The 21,393-nt window shown below is 45.1% G+C and overlaps 1 protein-coding gene across 5 annotated transcripts in view; it reads left to right on the forward strand.

The window, feature by feature from the left end:
- Nucleotides 1-21,393, forward strand: part of GRIA1 (glutamate ionotropic receptor AMPA type subunit 1) — a 342,928-nt gene that overhangs the window by 211,519 nt on the left and 110,016 nt on the right. For all 5 annotated transcript variants that reach the window (XM_065918962.1, XM_065918961.1, XM_065918963.1 and 2 more), the window contains exons 6-8: nucleotides 6,175-6,336; nucleotides 8,907-9,074; nucleotides 17,536-17,640. In XM_065918962.1, the coding sequence (XP_065775034.1) occupies nucleotides 6,175-6,336; nucleotides 8,907-9,074; nucleotides 17,536-17,640 (435 nt within the window). The remainder of the gene's footprint in view (nucleotides 1-6,174; nucleotides 6,337-8,906; nucleotides 9,075-17,535; nucleotides 17,641-21,393) is intronic.

The raw sequence follows: 21,393 nt of genomic DNA on the forward strand, positions 1-21,393 counted from the left end.
GATCAAACCTGTGTTTCCTGCATCACTGGCAGATACTTTACCACTCAGCCACATGACCAGCATCAGAGCTTTATAGAGATATCTGGTTTCCTCTCCAGAGCTCCTGCTTGATAACCATTAGGAATAACCATTATGCAGAACCTCTCTTATGTATTGCGATGGGTCCCACAGATGAAGGACCTCTATCCTAAGAGCCTGTTCATTTGCACTTGAATGAAAATGACAGGCAGACCATTCTTCTGTCCCCCATTCATGAGTAACAAATGGGAGAGTGAAATGTCACAGAGGAACGGCAGAGGCAGACAGGGACACCAGGATCTAACAGCTCCAGGAGCTCACTTATCACAGAGGCTTACCTTAGATGATAAACAGTCACTTTGTGAAGAACAGCATTGGGTACAGTGCTGGAGGGACACTGAGAGGCATCTGCGTTTAGGAGACCTGAATTCTCATCCTGAATAACTTAAAACAGAGCATTTTGTGGATTCATTTCATTTCATTCACTAGTCACAGCATACAGAGCAACAGACTCCATATTTGGGGGCATGTTATAAAACAGGCAAAATGACTCAAAGACAGTGCTTAAGATCAGACTTCATCATTTAATCTTTAATATAATACAATTAGCAATGTTACATCCTTTTATAATATTATATAATTAATAGCACGGATAAAGCAAAATGTACTCATTACCAAATATTACCCCCTAAGGTTTTTTAAATAAAATGGCAAAGAAACTTAGAAAATGATTTAATTAAACCATGTTTAATGAGCATGCTCGGGGGACTAGAGTGGGTGGGTTGAATTTCCCAGCTGACCGGTAGGCAAATATTTCACACCTTTATTCCCTCCTCTTAGTCAAGAACAGTTTTCTCTATTGAAATGGTCTGTTTTCTTGCATTATGGAGAGATCAAGTCCAGTAGCTCTAAGAGACTGATTTAATCTTCATGATTAAAGACATTGTGGAGATTCAAGATCACCATTTAAGCATGAAATCTTCCATGAGTAGAAGGCGAAGATGTCTTCTACTAAGTGAATGCATGTTGATGCCAGGTTATTCCCTCATTTCGTGTCTTTCCTAATAGCGCAGATAAGAGCTTACTTTATATTCTTTGTCTCTTCTTTCTCAGGGGAACTGAGAAGTTCAGGTAGAGGTCCCATCAGTTTGATTGGAAATAACTTCAGGTCTGGCTCCAGTCACCTTGCAGTCAGACATTCTGGTGATAGAGCTGAGTGGCATTTATGTTTGAATAAACTCTGCCATTTCCTTTGGCCCCCATTACATTGATGGGGGCAGTCAGTACAAAATGCCCGGGAGCTTGTTACAGATTTTCAAGCGATGGAATTTGACTGCAGGAGATGGCTTTCATTTTATTCTCTCAATAGTTATTTTATGAATAAGATGTTCTTTTTAAAATCTCTAAAAATTATGGGAAATCTCTCCACTGTGCATTAGCCTTTAACCAGGGGTGGGGTGGCTGTACTCTTCGGTGGTAGAATGTCTTAGGATGCCTGTTGGGTATAAGAACCTAATTCCAATTTCATCTGCACTAAAAGCTTGCTAGAATCCTTGCACAATTCAGCAGACCCCTGTGAATGTCTGTAAACGATAGCTGTAGGTAAAGTTAGTCACTAAATGCATTTCCAACATGAGCTTCCCTTGCCAAACAATTTAAATCATCCACTGGATTTATTGCCTGGAGATCATACTTTCCCTGACAAATTAGCATTGTTGCTTGAGAAATGTCTTTGGCTTTTTTTTATTCATTCACCCAATAAAAATGTATTGAGAACCCACTTTGTGTCAGACATGGTGCTAGATGCTGGGTTCTAGGACACAACCATGAACAAAACAGAAAAATATCCCTACTCTCATGGAACTGACATTCCAACACAAGGAGAGAGGACAAGGAAATAAATGAGCAAACCAGATCATCTCAAATGGGTGATAAGTAGAGCACTGAGAAGGAACTGACTAGACTGCATGTTGGAAGTAACTTGATTGAGTTATACTAGAACCAGGTCTTAAGACAGCAATTCAAATACAAGTAGCTTCTTTGGAGGCTAATCTGAGAAATAACATCAGGGAATCAGGGACGTGAGGTAGGAATGTAAGAGTTTACAAATTGAAAAAGACCCTGACACTGGGAAAGATTAAGGGCAGGAGGAGAAGGGCACAGCAGAGGATGAGATGGTTGGATGGCATCACTGACTCAATGAACATGAGTTTGAGCAAACTTTGGGAGATAGTGAAGGACAGGAAAGCCTGGCTTGCTGCAGTCCGTGGGGCTACAAAGAGTCAAACACCACTGAGCAATTGAACAACAACAAGAAGTTAGGGATGGAAAAGCAGGCAGCTGAAAAAGGTGCATAATCAAGGCACTTATCTCTGGAGCTATGGAACTCCATCCCTTACAGAAGTTCTAGACTTGGCTGTAGAGTGTACCTCATGGTAACCCACCCAAGGGAGAGGGCTATGGATTCTACTAACTCTCCAAGAGCAGAGAGCTGCTCTGGGTGTATGAACTCCTCAATACATCTGGCTTACCCTACCTGTGGGTGAAGTAATAGGTAGCTGTAGTTAGTATAAAAAGTGGAATATCAGTGTCTATTGGGGAGATGTGGAAATGAGCAGAACACCAAGGGCATCTATCAAGGATGAGAACTGGGTCTTTAGATAAGGAGTCCCAGGTGGCTCAGATGGTGAAGAATCCACTTGCAGTGCAGGAGAACCAGTTTGATCCCTAGGTCAGGAAGATCCCCTGGAGAAGGGAATGGCAACCCACTCCAGTATTCTTGCCTGGACACCTCCATGGACAGAGGAGCCTGGCAGACCCTAGTCCATGGGGTCGCAAAGAGTTGGATACAACTGAGCAACTAAGCACGTTACAGGAGAAAGCTCTCCGAAGACACTGCATTTTAGCTGAGACCCAAGGATGGACACGAGCTGGCCAGGGAGAACTCACTTCCAGGCATAGAGAATAGCTGGGCAAAGGCTCAGAGTAGAGCTGAGCTTAGTTTGTTTATAAAATAGGAATAATAAAGAATCACTGAACTTTAGAGGCATAGGATGGGGGGAAGGTCTTTGAATCATGAAGTTACTGATGACCAGATATTTTATTTTTTAAATTCTATTCTTTTTTTTTTAATTAATTAATTCATTTTAATTGAAGGCTAGTTGTTGTGGTTTTTGCCATGAATCAGCCATGGGTGTACTTGTGTCCCACCATCTGAACACCCCTTCTCACCTCCCTCCCCACCCCATCCCTCTGGGTTGTCCCAGAGCACCAGCTTTGAGTGCCCTGCTTCATATATTCAACTTACACTAGTTGATGACCAGATCTTTTAGGTAAAGAAGCCAGATCGAATCAATGAGAAATCAAGAGACTGGGACAATGTCTTAGGATCTCCAGGCAGAGCTGAGGTAGTGATGGGGGCTTAGAGCTGCCAGACCACAGTTCTTCCTAGCCTCAATCCACCAAACTATTTTCCGTGTTCATTCCCCCATTTCACCCCTTGGGATCTGGCAGTTTCCCTAAGCCACAGAGTTCAGAGAGCAATGACTTTGTGATCCCTGCCCAAATTCCTGAAGTGGGCACCAATTATACCTAAAGAGAAACCCAGATGATCACAAAGCTTTCTAGGATCCAACCCTGGGGTGCCCCCCACCCCCCAACTGCATTTTCCACCCTCTCTCTCTCTCTCTCGTGCTGTGCTAGTCATACCAGTCTTCTTACTGTTTCTAGAATATGCTAAGCATCCTCCAATCTCTAAGCCTTTGCTCAGAAGGAAGAGCATTTCTTCCCCAGATTCCCCCAGAGCTCATGCCACAGCTTCACATCAGTCAGGTCCGTGTGTCAACACCACCTCCTCAGGGCGGCTGGTTTGGACCACGCCTCCAGGGGCCAGGCACTGCCCTCCTCTCCTCATCCTCTTTCCCCACTTAATCTTCCTTCAGAGGACTCATAGCTACCTACGGCACAGTATCCTCTACTGGATTCTACCCTATACACTGCTGCATGCTTACTTTTTAAAAAGTGAAATATAGTTGATGTATAATAAATACCATATTGCTGTTGTTCACTTGCAAAGGTGTGTCTCTTTGCGACCCCATGGACTGCAGCATGCCAGGCTTCCCTGTCCTTCACCATATCCTGGAGCTTGCTCAGACTTATGTCCATTGAGTCACTGATGCCATCCAACCATCTCATCCTCTGTCATCCCCTTCTCCTCCTGCCCTCAATCCTTCCCAGTATCAGGATCTTTTCCAATGAGTCAGTTCTTCGCATCAGGTGGCCAAAGTATTGGAGCTTCAGCTTCAGCATCAGTCCTTCCAATGAATACTCAAGACCGATTTCCTTTAGGATGGACTGGTTTGAGCTCCTTGCTGCCCAAGGCACTCTCAAAAGTCTTCTCCAGCACCACAATTTGAAAGCATCAATTCTTCGTGATTCACAATGTTTAAAGGCTATATTTCATTTAGAGTTATTACAAAACATTTGCCCTGTATTGTACAATATATCCTTTTAGCTTATTTTATACACAATAGTTTGTTTATGGTCCATTCTTCCCACTAGAAAGTAAGCTTCATAAGAGAAGGAACTTATTTTACTCACTATTAGAATAATACACTGCATTAGGATAGCATTAGAATAGTACACTGGCTTTCAAAAAATGTTTGTTGAATTTATGACAAGAGAATAGGCCTTCAGAAGGTCTTAGTTCCTGTCCCCTCTATGCCATTAAATCACTGAATGACTTTGTGCAAGCAATTCTCTACCTCAGTTTCTTTATCTGGCAAACAGATGTACAATTTCTACCTTCAGTTCAGTTCAGTTCAGTTCAGTTGCTCAGTAGTGTCTGACTCTCTGCAACCTCATGAATCACAGCATGCCAGGCCTCCCTGTCCATCACCAACTCCCAGAACTTACTCAAACTCATGTCCATCGAGTCAGTGATGCCATCCAGCCATCTCATCCTCTGTCGTCCCCTTCTCCTCCTGCCCCAAATCCCTCCCAGCATCAGGGTCTTTTCCAATGAGTCAACTCTTCACATGAGATGGCCAAAGTACTGGAGTTTCAGCTTCAGCATCAGTCCTTCCAATGAACACCCAGGACTGATCTCCTTTAGGATGGAATGATTGGATCTCCTTGCAGTCCAAGGGACTCTCAAGAGTCTTCTCCAACACCATAGTTCAAAAGCATCAATTTTTCGGCATTCAACTTTATTCACAGTCCAACTCTCACATCCATACATGACCACTGGATAAGCCATAGCCTTGACTAGACAGACTTCTGTTGGCAAAGTAATGTCTCTGCTTTTTAATACCTTATAAAGGCATTAAACTAAAATGCAGCCATAGATTTGAAAGTACAGTACACTGTGGAATACATTATACAGATACAAGGTTTCCTTTCTATCTTGAAGGCTTCCTGAATTTGAATGAACTTTGCCAAATGGGGAGGAAAGTTTCATTCCCAATAAGAAATCCTTTGTGGATAGGAGAATTGATCGGGCCTCACTTGCAAGACCTTGCCTGCAGCACAGGAAAAAGCACCGGGCAGAGAGGGTTGAGGGGAGGCAGGGAGGCATAATCAGCATCCAGCCTCTTCCAGACATGCTGGGGACGTGCTGGGGACCTTGGGGCGCCCACAGAAGCTTGCCCCGGAGAGACTTCAGATGCCTCTCCAGTCAGAAAGGGCAGAGTGATGACGGTAAAGGACAAAGGTCCCTCCTCATGTTTTTTAAACTATCACATATCTGTGTTGTTATAATAATCCCAGCCACTGTTTATTGATCACTCAGTCTTGCAACATGGACTTGACATGCATCATTGCAGTACTTTTTCTCCCCATCCTCCTAACCTCCATTATTCATACAGGAAACCATCAGGGAACTTATCCAAGGTAGAGTATGTAACTCATAGCTCTGAGTAGCAGAGCCTACCCTTCAGCCCAGGCACGGCTGGCTCCTGAGCAAGTGCTCTTAACCAATGTGCTAACTTAGCACACCAAGTGAGTGATAACAGAAGTCAGAAGGAAGGGAACTGCAACTGCCTCCCCATTAAGGCAGTTTCAGCTTAAGTCTGAACAGGGTGGAAAATGCTGTGATTCGGTAACATGGTTAAATTGATGCATCCATATTCTAACTTCTTTCCCTTCCTCACTACCCAGGGTTTCATGGACATTGACTTAAACAAATTCAAGGAGAGTGGAGCAAACGTAACAGGTTTCCAGTTGGTGAACTACACAGACACCATCCCAGCCAAGATCATGCAGCAGTGGAAGAACAGTGATGCTCGGGACCACACCCGGGTGGACTGGAAGAGACCTAAGGTAAGAGTCCTAAGGCAAGAAAGGACCCTGCTGGTCCCTTCGCCTGCCCTAGATTCCTGGGTAGTATTCGCCGTAAGAAAAGGACAGACTTTCTAAGAGGAACAAACTAAGGAAAGTAGATCCATAAAGACTGAGGGTATGAACATTCCAGAATGACAAAGGTTTTAACAAGATAAACATTTTGCTCCTTTTTCATATAAACAAAATTCAGAAGTCAGCAATCTGGGGCTTGCATAATGGTTTCACAATCACTAAACACTTAGACACTTTTTCTATCTTCCTATTCTGCTATCCTCAGCATATAGCTGCTACCTGATAGCCCAAAATGGCTGCAGAACCACCAAGAGTTACCTCAGTATTCTACCCACCAGGAAGGGAAAAGGAAAATAGAAAGCAAAACTGTTTCCCTTAAGAACTCTTTCCAGCAGTCACATACAGATCTTCCCCTCACCTGCTATTGGCCACATCTCAGGAACCTATCCCAGGTAGCTATAGCAGGAACTGGAAAATGGTGTCTCTACTCTGGGTAGGACCACCATATTGCACAACTCCAGGGGGATGATATTAGCATTTATTTCTTCATGAATTGAGCCTCCTAGATTTGTGCAGTGGGCTGGTCCTTCTGGTCAGCTGCATATCTGGCTAAAAGTCAAGGAAATCTAACTAAGCAATAACCAGTACATTTCTGCCTCAGAAAGTCAACTCCCAAATATCATGCAGACTACCAGCCTCTCATTCCCAGCAAGGCAGCTTTAAACCCTGCGGCTAAAATCTATTTTGTTTTCTATTTGATAATGGTTTAGAATAAAGATGGACTTCCCTGATAGCTCAGTTGGTAGAGAATCTGCCTGCAATGCAGGAGACCCCAGTTTGATTCCTGGGTCAGGAAGATCCACTGGAGAAGGGATAGGCTACCCACTCCAGTATCCTTGGGCTTCCCTTGTGGCTCAACTGGTAAAGAGTCCTCCTGCAATGCAGGAGACCTGGGTTCAATCCCTGGGTTGGGAAGATCTCCTGGAGAAGGGAAGGGCTACCCACTCCAGTACTCTGGCCTAGAGAATTCCATGGACTGTATAGTCCATGGGGTCACAAAGAGTCAGACACAACTGAGCGACATTTGCTTTCACTCCAGAATAAGAATAAAGGATAATTTCTCTTTCCCACATAAAATCTAACAGTTTGGCAGTGGCTATGGGGAACAATGTGTTGAGAAGGATTCTGAGGCTAAATCTGTTTATCCAGGGCCAACTGTGGATCCTTGCCAACTCTCTCAGGCCCTTGGTCAGTTTCATTTTGTAAATGTCAGGCCACTGAACCAAGACACTGTCATCCCAGTTTTGCTCAAACTGATTCGGGAACTTAGAAATAAAGACACTTCAACATGAGCTTTTGCAAACAAAATCACAAATGTGATTTCAAGCAATGAGTAAACTACAGAACAGTTTCATTAATTAACATGTGAATATTCCACCCAATTTCCAAAAGATTGGAAATGATTATAAAGATAACCAAGTGAAATGTCTTTACTTTAAAAAGGAAGTGTTTGTGTGTCCGTGTGCATGCACACTCAGTGGCTAACTCATGTCCAGTTCTTTGCAACCCCATGGTCTATAGCCTATCAGGCTCCTTCTGACCATGGGATTTCCTAGACAAGAATACTTGAGTGGGCTGCCATTTCCTTCTCCAGTGGATCTTCCCAACCCAGGGATTGAACCTATATCTCCTGCTTGGCAGGTAGATTGTTTACCACTGTGCCACCAGGAAAGCCCCAAAAGCAAAAGGAACAAAGTTAAAAGCTGGAAAAATACCTATACATTCATTCTACAAGACTGAACTGTGAACTTTAGGATGTACCAGAGAACATGCTAGACATCAGAGGCAAATTAATGAGAATAGATATGATTGCCAGTGCTGGGAAATGTTGTTCTGGATTCTTATCTTGCTTTTGTTTCAATATTTTAGTACCTTCTTAGATAAGATGGGGATAAAATTGAAGCTTAGCATGAAGAAGCACAAGAGGAAATTTTGTGGAATATAAACTTGCCACTTGAGTGAGCTGCATGCAGAAATAATTAAGAGCTTACCCATCTCAGATTATTCTTTTTTTTTGCTTTTAGTGTCACCAGGGATGGAGTAAGCTGTTCTTGGCTCCCAATTGGTGACAGAGAGAAAACCAAGTCGTTTTCATGGACTGTACCAGACAGATACAGATGTGTTATATTTAATTTCGGTGTTTTGTATTCAATCAATGCCTTTCCCCCCCAAATGAACCAACATTTTAAAGTGGATTGGATAGAAAATTCTAGAATTCTCTTTGAACCTCACAACCAGCAGTAATACTGAACTCACAGTTCAGGAGGGCAATATTGGCTAGGGAGGTGGAGCAGCAGCCCCCATCTGAGAGACAGGTGCTTCCTGCTTACAGCTGCTCCCCGGCCCCACCAAACCCCCCATCCCTGGCTCACTGCAGGCACCCTCATCACCAGCAAGCTTCTTCCCAGATACAGCTCCCATCTGCCTCCCTGCCAGCTCTCTCTCTGACACCCAACTGTCTCTGTTCCTCCCACCAGTACACCTCTGCGCTCACCTACGATGGGGTGAAGGTGATGGCTGAGGCTTTCCAGAGCCTGCGGAGGCAGAGAATCGATATCTCCCGCCGGGGGAACGCTGGGGACTGCCTGGCTAACCCAGCCGTGCCCTGGGGCCAGGGCATCGACATCCAGAGAGCTCTGCAGCAGGTGAGTCTGGCAACGATGGTGGCCCCACTCCATGGGAGCCTCGCAGGGGATTTCAGCATCAGTGTCAGGTGGGATGTAGCTATTAAAAAAAAAAAAAAAAAGGTGAAGCACACTGGAAGTTTGGACCACCATTGCATTGTGTTTGTGACTCTGACATATAAGAAAGGTCTTGTAGAAATTTGAAAAACAAAATTTAAAAAATTAATAGTATGGACTAGTCATTCCTGACAGCACAAGAGATCTATTTTCTGCTTAGGCTTTATGCTAAGAAGGGGAAGCCGGTGATGCTGTATTTGAAAGGGGACTTGAGATACACAAGGATAAAACTGAATCATTTTTGCAGGCTCTCAGAGACTCTGCTCTCTTGCCTTGATTTTCTAGATTTCTTCATTATCTTTGCTGTCTGGGCACATGTCAGGATGGGACCCTGAAAATGTTTCTCGGCATTTCTGATTCTATTTTCTTGCTTCTCAGCATTGCAATCATCAATTTTGTTTGCACTGAAGAACGGGCAAAGAACAGGGATAGAAAATGGTCAGGACCTTCCAATCAATTGACTCTGCAGAGGATTCTGAGGCTGAATCCAGATTCAACAGGGAGGAATAGAAACACTCAGTGATATGTCTGCTGTGGAAGCAGGATTAGACAGATACATGTGAGCCGTGTGTTTAACATTCCTGGTTTAGAAAGTTCTGGGGACTTGCCCAGCTTTATCATTCTCTGAATGCCTAGAAATCTCTAGAAGTTTCTAGAAGTACCTCAAGCACAGACTAGTTCTCCAAGTCTTGACACATACCATGCTTCATGATGCCTCTGATGCCTCCTGAGAGAGACTATATTTCCAAAGGGGACTGGGCACAGAGGGCAGGGCTCACTTCAGAGGAATGTCCAAGGATCAGACACAGTGGTGAGCTGGCAACAGCAAGTTGTTTTGGTGCAAATGACTCTCAGGACCTGCTCTCTCCATCCAAGAGAGGAGAGGAGCATTTCTGAATGAGGGAGAAATGTAGAGCAAAATGTACAACTGTTCCCATTTGTTTTCCAACCACACATGCACAGCTCTAGCAATTTTTACAACCTGGAGAAACACACAAGACGGGAATATCATCAGTTGTTCTTTAGCTCGGATGAAGCGCCTGCACGTGGAGGAGAACACAGACTTATGTCCTTTGGAATGAAGCAAAGCAATTGCCCTGTGGCTAGATGCAAACGGGTCCACCCACAGCCCTTTCTGCCCCACCCCCCATCACTGTGCAGGGTGGCCCTGAATAGCTAGGCAGCAAGAGCCCACAACCTAGCAGCTTCAGAATGATTGCCAAAGGTGTGGTGCCTGCCTTCTGGCTTACTTAAAATGCTTTTCCAGGCTCCACAGTCAAGACAGCTTCTGTTTGCAATGTGAAGCTGGTTTCAGAAGGTCCCAGGGACTTGCCCTCAGCTTCCCAACCCTTCCAGCTCCCTTGCCTCTCTCATCTTAAGGATGTCCCTGGAAGGATACGCTGACATCACCATGACAGTGATGAAGTCTGGAGACAATGTGATTGGCAGAAAGGACTCTGACTCAGGAGACCTGGGATCCAAGACCAGCTGGGCCCTTGAGTCTCTGGGTGACCTTGAAATACTCATTCAGATCTCCCACACCCTTCCCTTTCCTCACCCATGACAATGAGGCAGTCAGAAAGACCACTCTCAGTTCTCACGAACTCTAAGCATCTAATTAATGTTCCTTATGCTCTAACCCATGTCTTTCTGATTGTAACATGCTCAGTCTTTTGCTTCTGCCTTCAGTGGGGTTGAGAGGAGGCAACTGCTTTCATCAAAATAATAATGATCTCCTCTATACCAGGGGTCCCCAAACTCTAGGATCTAATGCCTGGTGGTCTGAGGTAGAGCCGATGGAATATTAATAACAATGGAAATAAGTACAAAATAAATGTAATGCATTTGAATCATGCTGAAACCATGGCAGGAGCCACTACCCTGGTCATGGAAAAACTGTCTTCCACAAAACCAGTCCCTGGTGCCAGAAAAGATGAGAACCACTGCTCTGTGCCATCTTGAGTCAGGACATGTGTGGGCCAGTCAGCTTGTTCCTGCGAGCCTACTGTATGCTCTGGCCTAGGGCCAAGCTCTGGGGACAATTAGAGAAGGCAAGGCCTGTCCTCAAGAAACTCTATTTAGTCTCTATTGTGGCTAGAGGTAGGGTGGGGAGAACTAGCCACAGAAAGAAAAACAAAATATAGTCAACATTCTGATCCGAAGATCAGCTGTTCAAACTGAATCAAATCTTTGTTTATCACTTCAAATCACAAAAATGTATGGCAGAAAGAAACCTGAGAGATGATGACTCCCACTTTTCCTTACATTAGCGATGAAGCAGCTGACCCAGAGTGGGCAGTAACTCCCCCAGGATCACACAGCAGCTTAGCAGCAGGGAAGACCCTCAGCTGGGGCGCCTCCTCCTGCCCCTAGCCTGTCCTGTGACCCCAGGGACCTTTGCTTGCACGTACTGAGCCTCAGGGCCTCCCACACACAGTCATGGCTACTGTCTAGCCATTTCACCCTCTAGACCCATCTCTTTAAATAGCCATGCCACTAGGGAGAATCTCTGTGCCCACAGTATACTGGGTAAATCCCAATGCCAGTCAGTCCTTGGACCCTAACTTGGGATCTCAAGTCACTCCTACCCTGATCACTGACCTTCAGGTCACAAGTGGAGAGGGACCTGAGGGTCAGCTTGTGGACAAGCTGGGAAGTCTGTGAGTTAGACTAGGAGGGATAAGCACATTATTCTAAAACTTAGGGTCACACCAGCTATGACATGTCCAGGACTCACTATGCACAAGGTTCTGAACATATTTTACATGACTGATCCCACTGAATCCCCTATAGTATAACCTCTGCGGTAGCTGGTTTTATTAGCTGTGCTTTATAAATATAGACACTGACCTACACAGATGTTCAAGAACGTCCCCAGATTATACAGCTAGTTAGTGGTAAAAGTGGGATCCCACCCCACATCTCCTTGCTATCTCACTGTACCCTTAACTGCTCTGCTCTGAAGCTTCAGTCCAGCAGATGAGAATGAGTTCGAGCCCAGCCGGCTACAGCACATGACCTTGGGTAATATCCAAGGGACTTGGCTCTCCCTCACCCCGCCACAGTTTCCCCAGGGGCAGAGTGAAGATAACTCAGCCGCCTGCCTGCCCCCATCTCCTCACCCTGCCTGACATCCAAGGAGCCACTCAGAATATTAATGATCCCCCAATCCTGGAACTCCTCAATACTCCAGGAAAGAGGAAGCATTAGGGTACCTATAAGTTGGGTTCTGGCTGGCAGAAAAGAGTGAATTACCCAAGTCAGGCTCTTAGCATTTAGGAGGTCATCGGCCCTTTGAGGATATGACAAGACAAAAAAAAAAGCTTTGTACCATTTCCCCAGAAAAATGCACACACGCACACATATATTTTCACATCGCCGTGAGTCAGGGGGACCCACAGACACTTCCAGAAGCCCAGCTAAGAAGTTGAAGAATTGAAGTTGAAGAATACCTGCCCTAAATAATGATCAGCCCTCTCAGCATTTGTGTTTGCAGTTTATCAGCCAATGACCACACACATCAAAGTGAAGATTAGCAGGGCACTTCGCTAGATGAGGTCAGGGCAGGGAATAAGGGTGTAAGACACAGTCCTGCAACTCAAACTGAAGACCCAGTGTTGAAGGAAATGGCTACTAAGAAATAGTAGCCATAAAGTTGTGGATTAGGAGCTAAATCACATACATAGCCAGGCTGTTGGTACTCTGGATGGTCAGAAAAGAATGCTACGACTGAGGACTGTGGACATTATCAGACTGTCTGTAGGCATGTGACTGGGGATTTAAATAGGATGATCATATAATTTATCATCCAACCTGGGACACTGAGAAATGAAAGGGAGAGCTATTACCAATTATCCCACAACAAGAGATGTAGACTGGATCGATCCCAAGCAAACTCAGATGGATGGTCATGCATGCCTTAAAGGAAGGATGACTTTGAACAAAGAGTGATTTGGGTTTTGGAGGGTCTGGGTGAGGATTTAAAGGACACCAGCAGGAGTCTACAGCGAGGGTACAAGCAGGACTTCAGGGCATTGTGCTTGGTTATTAGTATGTTAGGAGGACAAGAGCTAGGATCTCACCATGCCTCCACCAAGCACTATCAGGAGGATCCTGGATTAATTGCTCAACTTTTCTGGCATTAATTTCTTCATCTATTAAATGAGTATAAACCTTTATAACACTGCCTCCCTTTCTGACTTGTGACAAGGCTCAAAAAGAAATTTTTTAAAGGATAATATATAAGTTTCTTTGAAGCTCAGGGCAACTGCCTGAGATAGCTAGAGCCAGGATTATTCTTCCCATTGATCAGGTGGGAAAGTGGAAGCTCAGAGGGGTCCTGTGACTTGCTTGCCCACTAGAATAACCAGTACGTGGTCCCCTGGGCCCTGGTCCACAGACTCTGGCTTCCCACACCCAGTGGGCATTCAGGAGGAGAACCCAAGAGAACAGACCCACCTCAAGGCAGCCACAGAGAGGCTATAGAAGCCCTGGGCCAGGGTATCTCCACCGCCCCCCACCCCCCGCCCCCAGAGCTGGAGATGCAGGAGTCAGTTGTCAGGGCTAATGGCTCAAGTAATAAAAATGCTAACAAGCACTCTCCAGGCACCAGCAGGAAAGAACAAGTATGCTTCAGCATCTCATGGACGGCAGACACTGAGCTGGCACCCAATACAAATGACAGGAAATTCAAAGTTAAATCCCCATCTTTCAGGGAGGGAGTCAGCAGGTGCCAGGGTAGTGATGGGAGGTCCAAGAGGCAGGAACTCAGAGATACTCCAGGTCTCCCATGGCCTGACTCCTGTCACCCCAGCATGGGGGTGGCATAGGGAATGGGGGCTCAGAGGCTCAGTACTGATGGACAGGATGGCAGTTTCCAGATGTGGCCAAAGCATACATTTCTGAGAAGCTTAATCCTCTAAGAGTCCAGACTGTCCTCATAAGTGGTTTGGGGCTAATCTAGTCTCTTGATCTCCCCCCTTGCTCTGCCATCATGGAAGGGTAGTTCTGGGACATCTTCTTTCCCACACTTTAATTTATCTCAGGGTGTGTAAGTCCTGGCTTCTACAACTAGACAGTAAAGAGCCCTCAGCTCGCCAGGCCTCTCCTGACTTGCTGTGAATCCTGAACACAGGTGCCATGGCTCTGAGCCTCAACAATCCTATCTATAGAATCAGCAAAACAACCTCTGCTTTTGCCATTCATTGGGTTTCTGGGAACATCACATAAGCAGCATCTTGGGAAAACACTGTGGCAATGTAAAAGGCCCTCAAGTCACAAAACTTTGCTGCTGCCGATTTTTTTTTTTTTTTTTTGAAACTGAGAAAGGCATGTATAAATCACAGCGACAAGACCCTCATTTCTGCTGAAAGAATCCCCTCCTGTGAGGCCACAACTTATCATGCCCATGTTAAATCTTATTGTCCATACTTCATATCCACTGAACACAGTACATCAGTATTAGTAATCATCATTATCTTCACCATCACTTAAATAACAGACACCATACATTGAAGATTTATGTCCCAGACAATATGCTAAACACTTCAGTCCTTTGAAGAGGAAACTAAGAAACAGATAGGCCTAGTGACTTGTACAGAGGAATTAGAGCGTGGCCTGGGGAAGGCCCAGCTAGAATAGAGGGGCAGCTCTATGCACGGAGAACACAAGACTTCACACATTTTCTGTGTCACCTCTCAGAGCCAAGGACAGTAGTGTGGTCCTCCGTTTGAGAGGCCACTTGGTATATGAAGTGAAGAAACCAGAATATGGAAGAATCTGCTCTGGATTTCAGACCTGCCTCTGACACTTGTAAGTCCTAAGTCATGAGTGAATCACTTTGCCATCCAGAGTGTGGGTTTCTGCCATAAAAGTGAAGACTGGGACTTCCCTGGCTGGGATCCAGTGACTGGGACTCCATGCTCCCAATGCAGGGGGCCCAGGTTTGATTCCTGGATGGGTAACTAGACCCCACATGCTGCAACTAAGACCTGACATAGCCAAATAAATAAAATAAATGTTAAAAAAAAAAAAAAAAAAAAAAAGAAAGTGAAGATCCTAATCTCTCTCTAGCCAACCTATCTCAGGGGTTCCTCTGAATGAAGATAAAGTAATATGTGCAAAATGCTTCATAAACACTTGGAAAATGGTGGTAGTATTAATAACACTATTAGTAACAATAAAAATAAGAGCTAGCCTTTGTTGAATACTTGCCATGGGGCAAGCATTGATCAAAAAATATCTAATTTCATCCTTAAACCAACCTTAAGATATAATTAACCCTAATGGGGCCCATTAAACAAATGAGGAAACTGAGTCATAGAGGCATTAGGCAATTTGCATATGAATTATGACATAATGATAATTAGTATGACACTTGACACTGGGGCCAAAAATAGACGCCTGTTTGAATCATTAATGACACATTTCTGTTTCTGCAAATCATCTGCACATCTGTCCCAGTCTATTTTTCCAAATGAGTCACTTGAGCTGGCACATAGCAATGAATGGGAAGCTAAAGATGGGCCAGAGAGGACCAAGGAGAGACGGTGAAGCTGCTGATGGATTAGAATTGCTCTCGTCTCATTCTTTGTAGCAGGATCGGTGCTTTGCTTTCCCTTTGAAAAGCAAAAGTAGCCTAGATTTTCCAGCGTGAGAATTTCTCCAGATTTCATCTCAGAGAGTGAAGAATTTGTTGCATAATTTGTTCAGTGCTCTAGGCCTGTTGTGACCTCCCTACTGAGACTTCAAACCAGGAGGCAATAAGAGGGTCAGCCTGAGAAGAGACACACTTTTCTTTCTTCCTTCCTTTCTTTCCTTCCTTCCTTCCCTCTCCCTCCCACACACCCCATCTCAAATACATACACACACCCCAGCTATTCTTATAACTTCCAGAGGCAGAGGGGTTGGTCATTCACTGTCAGAAAATGGTAACACCCTACAAGACTTCCTTTGAAGCCTATTTGAAGAGGGGGGCGGAATAAATAATGCTGGGTTAGAGGGCAGGGTGGAGAAGGCAATGGCACCCCACTCCAGTACTCTTGCCTGGAAAATCCCATGGACGGAGGAGCCTGGTAGGCTGCAGTCCATGGGGTCGCAAAGACTGAGCGACTTCACTTTCACTTTTCACTTTCATGCATTGGAGAAGGAAATGGCAACCCACTCCAGTGTTCTTGCCTGGAGAATCCAGGGATGGGGGAGCCTGGTGGGCTGGCATCTATGGGGTCGGACAGAGTCGGATACGACTGAAGTGACTTAGCAGCAGCAGCAGAGGGCAAAGTTCATATTGATTACAGGTACAGACTCATTTCACTGGCCTTAGGCCAGACAAATGTGAGGAAACGTGATAGATTATGGTTGGAGAATGTGATTTCTAGTACCTGAGCTGATGACACACAGCTAGACTCATCCCCAATTTGAGGGTGGACCAATTTTAATGGTCACCTCCAGAGCAGCAGGCTTGGTCCCAAAGATCCTGGATCCCCCATGCTGACCACTCAGGCCTTTAAAATGAGCCTGAAGATAGGAAGCCATGAAAGGTTAGTCTGACTCATTTGTGGAGAAGAAATCCTATGAGGCATATTTGGGGGCTTCCTATACACATGTTGCTTCAACAGCTGAGACCCGTTTAAAGTCCTACGTGATCTGGTCTTACCACAAAGAGTTTCCTCAGATGCTTTAAAGTTTGCAGAGCACTTTCACATTTGCTGTGTCATGTAAGGTAGATGGAGCAGGAATTTTGGAAACTAAAGGCTTGGAGAGGTGATCATCCAGTCACTTGGCTGTTCAGAGGAAAACTGGGGTAAAACCCAAGTCACCCAGTTCTAGGTATTCAGGTTCCCAGGTATTTTATTCCCTGGCCTCATAAAGGAATTACAAAGCAACACTGAGGCATGGCCCAAAGCATCCCAAGGCTGGCTCCCAGTCCCGGGTCTTCCCCTGACTCACCACAGAGGGCACACCAGTCTCTTCCTTCACGGGTCTCCTTCAGTTTCTGCATCTGAAGGTGTGTGTCTGAGGAGCAGTGATTCTAACAGTGGTGGTCCCGATAGGGGTACGGGATGGAGGACAGCACAGAGATTTCCTATGAAGATCGATTTTGATCCACTCTTACTGTTGGCCAAAAGCAATGGGTGAAGCAGTTTTCAGGAAGAATTTCATTTTAGTAGGAACACTGTCCTCCAACAGTTATACCTGCTCCAGGCAAAGGAGTAGAGAGGTGTTTAGGATTGATGCTACTCTAAGACCTCATCCCATGTAAGTTTCTCAGGTTCTGGGCTTTCAATTCAGCAGGAAAAGCCAACAAATGAAAAACATGAAGCGCAACTTCAGAGTTCACTGGTCACCACCTGGCTTTTTCTTGCAGGTGCGGTTTGAAGGCTTGACAGGAAATGTGCAATTTAATGAGAAAGGACGGCGGACCAACTACACCCTCCACGTGATCGAAATGAAGCATGATGGCATCCGAAAGGTAAAGCTCCCTTTGCTTCCATTGCACAGGGATGAGAGGGTTGAACAGAGGCTCAGGCCGGAGCTGAGGGCCTGGGGAGTCCTGGACTGGATCTCTTAGAAGAGAAGTAGGTAGTGAGGATTCTAATCTGGGCTCTGATGCTAACCAGCTAGGATCCTGGGCAAGTCAGTTGTTCCTCTGAGAATTGATTTGCTGCAAAATGGAGATAAAAAAAAAAATCTCTACCTTTGCCTTGGGATGCTTGCAAAGATCCAAGGGATGGGAAAATATTTTGAAAAAATGAAGTAATAGATGTGTATAAAATGTCACTACTGTTCTTGAGGGGTTTCAAGTAAGAACTTGAGAATGATGGTTTATTGAGGAAGTTAACCATCTTTTCCTAATCCACACTTGGTCATATTCTCTCTCTCTCTCACACACACACATACACACACACTTACTAAACATTTTAGAACAACATTCAAATTCTTGGAGAAAACACTCAGAATTCTACCAGACTCTGAATTCTGGTCTTGGCCAATTTCTCTGACCTTGATCTTTGACACTCAATTTCTTTGTCCTTCCACTCCAGTCATTCCAATCAACATTCACGTTCAGGAAAATATCATGTTCTTTCTCACTCCCAGCCTCCAAATGTGTTCCCTCTGCCTAGGACTCTTCTATCCCATCCCCCTATTCTAGCCTGACTTCAAGAGTCAGGGTAAATGTTGCTCCCCAGGAAAGCCTTCCCTGGGCTTCCTTGTTACGACTCAAGGCCACCTCTATTTATTGCCCCTGACCTTCACCACATCCCTAGTTCCTTGGGGTGGCCCAGTGTGGTAAGTAAGAGGCTGTGCACACATACTATGAAGCTGGTAGAGTGTCAGAGCATTAGCCCCAGAATCCTGGGATTCCATCCTGGCGTCACCGCTTACCAGCCTGTGACTCTGGACAAGTAAATCAGGTTCTTTGTGCCCTAAGTGGGGATTGAATGATCTAATGGGTGCAGAAGTTCTGAGGGCTGGGCCTGGCACACTGCAGACTAGGTCTCAGTCTCTCAAACTTGACACTGTCTATGCCTGTGCTGTCAAACACAGTTGCCACTAGCCATAGTCGGCTATTTCATTTTAATTCTAAATAATGAAAATTCACAAGTCCCGCAGTTGCACTAGCCACGCTTCAAGGGCTCAATAGCCACAGGCAGCTAGAGGCTGCCACACGAGACAGCACAGATGTCGATCATGCCCATCGTCACTGCAGGGTCTACCGAACAGTGATGCTCGTGTTCTCTATTCCTGTGGGCTTCACGGCGCTCTGGGTGGCGTGGTGAGAAACACTGGCAGAATGGTTACAAGTTGGGGCACTGAAGACAGACACACCAGGAACTAAGTCTCTGCCTTACTCTCTACTACATACATGACCTTGAACAGCTGAGCCTCCCAGAACCTCAGTGACATCATCTCCTAATGGGGAATAATGCCCTTTATCTCACGGGACTTCCATCAACACTGAAACAATGTCTGCTACCCCCTTGCCTGTGTGAAGGGGTTGCCCAAAGCAGCCCCTGGCATGGTTTGGGCATTCAACCCATGTTTTGTCTGTTTGTTTCAACTGCCTTCTTTAGGCCACAAGGATTTTTATATCGGCCTTGACTATGAGTGAGTCAGGCTGTGCAAGCCCATGGAATGGATAAATCAGCAAACCGAAATAACAGAGTAACTTTGAAATCCACGAGCAAATGGTTGTGCTTTATTTTTCAGGTCTCGGGGCTGTTTTTCAACTTACTTTCCAAAGACTAAATCCTTTCTTTGAATGTGGGTTTAGGCAGCCTTTGGTTACAGGGAATCTGACTTTGAGAAAATCAATTCCTCCACATCTGTGGCTTTAGGTCTTTTACTCAATCAGCCTCCAAACAAAATAATTTCTCAGAGTCACGGGCAACCTTGTTGTACTGGTTTCCGTGAACAGTGCATGGTCTTACCTGATGTATGTAATAAAAAGGGACTGCTGCTATTTAACTGGGAGCCTTGGGGACTCTCTCCTGATCTTTAGGCATGTATCCTGACCACTGACTGATCTGCCAACACACGCTCTAGGCGTCTGGGTCCAATTTGACATCCTACTGAAATGTGTGTGGTCTCTGGGCATACATTCATCCCACACTTCGGAGCTTCAAATGCCAGAATGTGCAGTGGCCCCACTAAATCTAAAGCCTTGTGAAATGCCATTCAGAGATTCCACTTCACCATGGGGTACTGATTCAAATAGGGATCTCTATTCAAATAAAATGACTTGTCAAATTCAAATAGGATCACAAATTCTTAGAGTGGCTGCCAAGAGAGAAGGGCAGGAAAATTCTTGAAGGTCTTTCATCAAGGGACCATCATTAGTGATGTAACCATCTTTTCTCATCTTCATTGGTCCTGTAGCTATGTTTTGTCTTAAAAAGGACAAGTCTCAACTTGAATTCAGTCACCCCTGCCCTGTCTCAAATTTTTCATTCCCAGTTACGACCCAAGTGTAACTGGAAAGGAAGGACCAGGCAGGAAAGAAAGTGACACAAAGTCCTCCCTATGTCAAAATTAAGTAAAAGTCCTGAAGCATTCACAGCCCTCCAGTCTAGACATCCTTTGGAAGTTTTCTCCTTAAATCTTTGCTACCCAACTTTACACATGCTGGTGGTGGTTTAGTCACTAGGTCGTGTCTGACTCTGTGACCTTTACCACCAGGGAAGCTCCTTAGACATACTGAGTTCTGTTCTATTCAGTCCAACCACTTCTCTCCATTTCCACTGCTGACTCCAGAACTCAAGCCACCTTCGACACCTGCCTGGACTCACACAGAAGCCTCCTTACTGGTCACCAGTCCTGCTGGCCAGGTTCTTGTCCCTCTACAAGGCTGCTTTTCAACACAAAACCTGATCATCTTCATATATATATCAGGTTATATTGCTTCTCTGCTTAAAGCCTTTGACTGGCTTCCTACTGTAGGGGCTTCTGGTGGCTCAGACAGTAAAGAATCTGCCTGCAAGGCAGGAGACCCGGTTTCAATCCCTGGGTTAGAAAGATCCCCTAGAGAAGGGCATGGTAACCCACTCCAGTATTCTTTCCTGGAGAATTTCATGGACAGAGGAGGCTGGTGGGCTACAGCCCATGGTGTCACAGTCAGACACGACTGAGCAACTAATACACCACTGCAGGTAAAAGCTAACAGAACTCCTTACTGTGGCCTTCGGACCCAGATACTGCAGCCCTCTGAACTCTTGCTCCTCTTTTTCTAGCTCAGAACTCCACAGCTACCCTGGAATGTCTGCTTCTTTACCTGACACTCGTCATCACTGTAGTCCGATATCCAGCATCTCTGCTTGTCATTCAAGTCTGGCCCAGCTGAAGTCACTCTGGAAAGGCCATTCCTGACCAAAATATCTAAAGTGACCCCCATCCGCCGAGCACAATCCCATTATCCTAATTTTTCATAGTGCTTCTCCCTTCTGAGATATTCTTGTTGGTTTACTGATCTCTATTGGGGTTGGTAAACCAGCCTGCAGGCCAAATCCAGCCAACTGCCTATTTGTTTACAGCCCATGAGCTAATGATTTTTACATTTCTAAATGGTTGAAGTTAATCAAAAGATGAATACTTCATGATATGTGAAAATTACATGAAATTAAAATTTCAGGGTCCATAAATAAAGTTGTGGGTTTTTTTTTTTTTTTTTTTTTTTTTGGAATACAGCCAAACTCATTTGTTTCGGTATTGGCTATGGCTGCTTCTG

The sequence above is a fragment of the Muntiacus reevesi genome, chromosome 1 (assembly GCF_963930625.1).
Source record: "Muntiacus reevesi chromosome 1, mMunRee1.1, whole genome shotgun sequence".
NCBI classification, from domain to species: Eukaryota; Metazoa; Chordata; class Mammalia; order Artiodactyla; family Cervidae; genus Muntiacus; species Muntiacus reevesi.